Source organism: Grammomys surdaster, unplaced genomic scaffold (assembly GCF_004785775.1).
Source record: "Grammomys surdaster isolate TR1022 unplaced genomic scaffold, NIH_TR_1.0 126531, whole genome shotgun sequence".
In the NCBI taxonomy this organism is placed as follows: Eukaryota; Metazoa; Chordata; class Mammalia; order Rodentia; family Muridae; genus Grammomys; species Grammomys surdaster.
In genome coordinates this window covers 16,884,325-16,891,018 of record NW_021621323.1, presented here as the reverse complement: position 1 = coordinate 16,891,018, position 6,694 = coordinate 16,884,325, and the positions used below count along the sequence as shown (strand labels likewise).

At 38.4% G+C, this 6,694-nt stretch overlaps 1 protein-coding gene across 3 annotated transcripts in view; it reads right to left on the bottom strand.

The window, feature by feature from the left end:
• Nucleotides 1–875: 875 nt before the first annotated feature.
• Nucleotides 876–6,694, bottom strand: part of Ndst3 (N-deacetylase and N-sulfotransferase 3) — a 161,410-nt gene continuing 155,591 nt past the window's right edge. For all 3 annotated transcript variants that reach the window (XR_003710383.1, XM_028760430.1, XM_028760432.1), the window contains 2 exons: nucleotides 5,767–5,869; nucleotides 876–3,626 (listed from right to left, as the gene is read on the bottom strand). Coding sequence is in view for 2 of the 3 variants with exons in the window: in XM_028760430.1 (XP_028616263.1) it covers nucleotides 3,507–3,626; nucleotides 5,767–5,869 (223 nt within the window). In the remaining variant the exon portion in view is untranslated. The remainder of the gene's footprint in view (nucleotides 3,627–5,766; nucleotides 5,870–6,694) is intronic.

The following is a 6,694-nucleotide window of genomic DNA, read 5'->3' as shown; positions in this document are numbered from 1 at the left end:
TTATAGTGTTAAAAAATGAAAAATATATCCCCTTGCCACATTCTAATTGTGTCTTTCATTACTATATCCATTAGTATTCTCCAGGGGAATCACACATACATGCATGCACGCAGGCATGCAGGTATGCGTACACACACACACACACACACACACACACACACACACACACACACAAAGATGGGGGAGATTATGGTGTTGCTTCTATTGACAGAAGATATATCAGGTACTGAGTGTAATCTGAAATAAAGAAAAAACATATTGGTATCACTGGTTCAGTGTTCTCTGATTAATGAGTCATTCCTTAAAAAGTAAGTGCTTCTAGGCTGCAGGGATGCTCTTCCTGAAACCCACTAGTATTGTTATTTTAAACCAGGAATACTGATGGGTGGGTTCATTACCCATCACTGACATAACCTAGGATGATACATTTGGAAAGAAGAGCATACTATACTCTGGGTAATAATAATTCAGGGGTGGGAGGGGTTGTGATGTGAGAAAATCTAGTGTCCTGGAAAGAAAGTTTATGGAGGATGAGGATACAGGTCTAATTCCTGTCCTCATTTTATGTTCTTTTGAAGAGATTATTTTCTATTTTTTTTTTATTTTTATTTTTTGTGAACCAAACTAGTTCATACCTCTTGAAATTATACAGAGAGAAAAGAGTCCATGAGTGTCCTGGAAGCTTCAGCTTTGTCCTGTTAGCAGGCAAAACCGGGACAGAAATTCCTCATTGCCTACTAAGCTTTTCACTCACTTCTCCATTTTAAATCATAATGGTGTGCCTTTGAACTCTTGACCATGACCCATTCCCACCCCACCCCACCCCCAGCAAAACAAATACCCTCTCATTACCTGAAATCACCAGGCCCGACATCTCTATTTTCTTACCAGTTTATTGTTATACATATGAGGTATCATGCCACTTTTAGAATTATATAGAGGGTTTTTTTCTTTTAAAAAACCCAGAGAAAAAAAATGTTCCCAATAATTTTCATTCAATGTGAATGACAAGAATATTATAGCTATAAACATTGAAATAACCATTTCATTTCTTCCTGAGGAAGCCCCGTATTATAAGTCATGAAAAAGGGAATTCTATACAAAGCTAGTTTGGAATCATGTTCTTTCCCATTCTTTTCTCCCAGACTTCTGTCGCTTTCAGGATAGCATAATAGCCAGCTGGAGCTCACAGTGTGAAACGTGGGTGTCCTCCAGAATTTGGAGCTGCCTCTTTGACATGCCTAGTGGTCAAAACCCTTTGAAAGGGTTGCTGTCCTACATGGCATCTGACATGTACTTGGGAGTGAGCAGGTCTGGGTACCGTCTCTTTTTTTCTCATTCATTATAAGTGCTATTTTTGCCATTTATTTTACAGGCACTGTCTCCCTACATTAAAGGATGTCAGTAGCCAATTTATCTAGAGGTTCAAAGGTGGAGACATATGTCAGCTTATTTCCCCACTTGATTCCTGAGCTGACATGTTGTCACCAGTGAGACAAACAGCTGGAGCTGTTGGGTCTTACGACCCCTTGAGCCAATTTTCTTAAATTAATGGCTGCGGATGTGAGGGATGATTGTCCTGCTGGGCTTGGCAGGTGTTGCTTTCAAAGTGGCAGTCATAAGAGGGAAGACTCATTTCACTGTATTTTGATTTGGCCTCTCAGTCAGGGTTCTTAAAATTTGGTTGTTTAGCCAACTCTTTCTGGTAAGTGCTTAAAAAAAAAAATCACTGTATTCTTTGAGTTCATCAATGATGGGAAAACTTTAAATAGAGAAATCAATAATTCTAGAAATAAGGATGTAAGGAAATAAGTAGAGAGCGGGGGCACTTCACTCTTGTTTTTTAATGGGCAAATAGCTGCAAGGGTAGAGTTTTATGCATTGGAATGACAGATAGAACTATTCAGGCCATTGGTTTTCTGGCATATCGTTTTTCTAAACATACCTTCTAGAATTCTTTATAGGAGTGTGTGCAATCACAGCGAGTAATGTTCTCCTTATATTTACATATGTGTCAATTACAATAAAATTAAGTCTATGTTAACACAGGGAAGTGTGATCTACTGTACTCTTGTTTTGAATCCGTGACTCATCATGTGTCTAATTTAAATTATATTTCGAGAGCCAAGCTCATCCTTGTACTCCCTGTGATTCTTACCGTAGACAGTTCATACAGTTGACGATGCTCTGCTGTTGGGCAAAGATATGGACAATATGTGAGGCATTCTCAAACATGGGACTTTACCTGCTCGCTCCACCTTGAAGCACAACCATCATTTTATATAGTAGATGAAAATTTATATATGAGTCCATTGTCACAAAAGCCAGTATATTACACAACTTTCTTTGGGATTGCATGGAAAAACGCAGTTTTGCAATAATTTAAATCTGAGTACTTCAATTAAACACCTCAAGGAACTGTCCTTAGCTTTTAGCTAGTAGCGTTTGTTCAGTAGCTATTCTGCATATTTATGAAGACTTTAAAATTTTTTAACCTTTATTTTATGTGCATTGGTGTTTTGCCGGCATGTTTGTCTATGTGAGAGTGTCAGATCTTGGGAGTTACAGGCAGTTAGAGCTACCATATGGGTGCTGGGATTTGAACCTGGGTCCTTTAGAAGAACAGTCAGTGCCCTCAACCACGGAGCCATTTCTCTGGCCTTTGCTCTGCACATTTAAAGGTTGCTATGACTCAGAGAGAACACTTCCTGCAGACTCCACATGCATTTTGGTACAACTGGAGGTGGCCAGAACAGACCAGCAGCTTACAGCAGAAAAGCAAAGAGTTCTCAGTGGTGTATCTGTAGATGCTCACCATCTCTCTCTTAGAGGATTTAGTCAATATTCTTCCACTAACATTCACTATCTTGATGTAAAAATGGGTTTCTGTTTCCTGTCTGCCATGTTTACAATACATAGCTATATCAGCATGAGCGCACTGGACTGTGTACAAGGAGAACCACCTCCTTTGCTTCTCTGTTCTTTGTCTCTTTTGGGAGACAAAGTCCACAGACTGCTCCCCATTCCTGTTCTCTCGCACAACCACAGCCTATGCTGGCAGCATTTTTCACACTTTTGGAAATCGACGTCGTCATGTTTATAGGATACTTCACAGAATCAAGTAAGAAAACATTTTACAGTCAAACAATGGTTCAGAAATCTATCTACAGAAATACAACTGTAGCTGAGATACAAAATTGTAAATATTACTATGAAATGGAACATGTCTGTGTGAGTGTTTCTGGTTTTTGTTTTGTTTTAAAATTTATGCTGGTTGCTGTTCCACATGAATCAGATATGGGTTAAGAGGACAGCCATAAGCCTGGGAGCTTCTTAAAGATACTTTTTATGCCCGACCCTCCACAGTCATCCATATGCCAGCACATGGAAGAGTCTCGCTTCTTTTCTGTGATGCAGAGGTATGTGATTGACAGCTTTTTGGTAGCGTCTGTGAGCGCTGGATGAGGTCTGTGCCAGTACGCAGGCAGATTCTTGTCTTCTTCATGCTACCTCACTTTCTGCAGTTCCTGTCTCAGCCACGAGGGCAGAGGTTGCCCCAGCCTGTGCAGCAGCTTCGAGAGCTCCACGTTGTGGTCGCGGTAGTAGCTGGACAGAAACGCTCTGCTCTGTGTGAAGGAGGGAGAAACGCATATTTTATTTTACTAAAATATTTCCATGCATGTTGACTCTGCTGAAATAAGTACCTTGTGTACCAGATATGGGTTGAGGTTTGAGTGAAGCACGTGAACTGTGTTGGCCACAACCTGGGATACTTTGCTTTTTTTTTTTTTTTTTGTCTGGAGTCTGAAGTAGGAGAGATGGCCACTGTGTGGCAAAGCTTGCTACTCCAGTCAGGTTTGTGTTTCCATCCTTCTGTGGAGCCTCCAGTTTGGAGACTTTTTACACAGTGTCAGATACTTTATTCCTTTAAGTAAACTTAACATACATTTACAGAGTGACCTTGTTGACATCTACAGCCATGTTTTTCTTGTTTCTCTAGACTAGCACCAGTTTTATACAGTATCTCAGTTCTGTCTATGTTAGACAAGAGTGAAATAAATGCTAAGATATACCTTAGTGTCTTAGTGATGTACTTAGTTTTAATAACTATTTACAGAAGTAGTTTTGATGTAAAAAATATTATATTTTATATTTTTATTTTAGTTGAAACAATGGAGAAATTACCTCTCAATAGCATTTAGTATATTCTGACTGTTTTCACAGTGATCGCGTGATATATTTTGATAGTCACTCAAAAAGTTTCTTATAATGTAATTTCTTTATGAAAACAATAAGTCTCTCCCTTTTCTATGCCTTCTGTACAGACTTTAATTGTGACCTCACTGAGGTCCTGTCTATCAGACCAGTATAACAAGTAGTCCTCCAAATTTTGAAGGATAAAAATTGGTCAAATAAATACAGATTACTGAGCAATTTTGACCACCTTGGGATTGTCAGTTAACATAATGTATTAAATACTGTAAGAAAAAGTTCCCATATATTTAAATTTCTGAGTTCTAAAACAACTATAATAATCAAGTTGATTCTTATAGTCAAAGTATAAGCTAAATATACTATGAGTAAATATTAGCATATGCAAAATAAGCATAAAGGAAAAATACAGGGCACACAGACTATGAGAATGACAGTGCACCATGTCATTGTTCTGAGCAGAATAAACAAAATACTGGGTAACACCATGGACGTATCCATTTCTCATGGACTAGGTTGTGTGCTGGTGTGCTTGACAATTGAGAGGTATATTAATTATTTTGTCTTGCTAACATTCCAACAGTTAAAAGTTTAGTATATTATACTAGCAGCTAACATTATAATGCATGTTCTACAGGATTATTTGCCATTGAAAACAGAAAATATTTTCTCAATTTCTGGTTGATATATTTCCTGTTGTGGCTTTGCTGACATTTTTAGCAGTGCAATTTCTGCTCAGCAGGGATCATTCTTCTGTGGTTATCATTCTTCATGTTACCTGCTTTTCAGATTTATAGTCACAAATTCTACTTTCTCTCATCCTTGGAATGCAGATATCAGTTATGTAAATGGAAAAGTCAACACACCAATCTAGATATGTCGAAACACAAAAACTACTTTTAATTTTAATTAAGATGTTATATAATTGGATTTTCTTTAGTGTGTGTGTGTGTGTGCACACATGTTCTGGCATAGGGGATGTCAGAGGAGAGTTCAAACCAGTTGGTTCTTCCTTCCCAGCACATATGGCATAGGTAGCAGGAACCTTTAGCTGTATAGCACTCTTTCCCACCCTTTATTTACTTATTAAATGTATGTATTTATTTACTTATAGTAATTTGTATTATTTTAATACAAATTTCTCTGAAATACTGTTATTTTGTATCTTATTATTTCCCATTTCTAATCGTCTGACAGCTTTCATACATTCACATAATAGAATGCTGTAAGTTTCAACCCAGTTTCTGTCCCCTCTTCTCCTCCTCCCCGTCCCTCCTCCAGCTGGGTCAGTAATGCTTGTTAGGTAGAGGTGATACTTCCTTCGTGGTGCAGCCACAGCTAAGTGCCCTTGCTCCACCAATGCCTCCTGGCTCTTGTGAAGGAAGTAAGTCTGTAACGCGAAGTGCACAAGAAAGCAGGAGGGGACCGTCTGACTTCTAGCTTGTATAAAGCCTGAATTTTGATCTCAGTCACTTTTCTAAGAAATTGTGTGTGATATTATTATTATTATTGTTTATCCTTGCTCCCTTTTATGTTTTTGGATTCCACACTTACATCAGAGTCCATCGGCGGGTATTTTCTTCCTTTACTCTTCCCAAGGCATTTTGTTTTTCCTTCTTCCAGCAGTTGACACCAGAAGCCTTTATGAGAATCAAACCTAGAAATAGAGAAAACGGACCAAATTTTAAAAAAAAGTATTATTCAAGCAGTTCATAAGCTACAATGATCAGCTATCAATCCATAACCAGGGAAATGGGGGATGTTTTTTCATATAACCTCTTACATAAAGTCTTCTAGCATACACTTCCTAATTTTCAGCCCATCTGTCATATTTGTGAGCTTGCCAGGTTCTTAACAGAACAATTTCCAGAAGATTTCCTACTAATAGAAATTTGTCTCTTAGCAGCAGTCTTCCCCCACCCGCAAAGTCAAACAAGCCTTTAGTACTTTGGAGTTAAAATTTGAATTCTCTAGCTGTAAACCACTGAAGTTCTGTCTAGTGATCTTTTTAATTTCGGCATGAGGTTAGCACTAAAGCAAAAACTGGCTATAAATAGATTTATTTTCCGTAATTACAAAAACAATGATAACAATATGCTAAATTTACACCTCCATTAACAACACTAGTTTGTTCACATCTCTTCTCATTTGGGCCTGTCTTATAACTCTTTAGGAAGTAATAGCACTGTGCTTTGTTTTGTGAGTACTCACTAAATATAAGATAGACAATGGGGCTGATGTGGTGCGCATGACTTTAGTCCCACTACTCAGGAGGCAAAGCCAGGACCATCTATATAAGTTCAAGGCCAGTCTTGTCTACAACAAGAATTCAAGAACAGGCAGAGCTACACAGTGGGTCTCTCTCTCTCTGTCTCTCTGTCTCTGTCTTTCTGTCTCTCTCACCTACACACACATACACACACACACACACACACAGAGAGAGAGAGAGAGAGAGAGAGAGAGAGAGAGAGAGAGAGAGAGA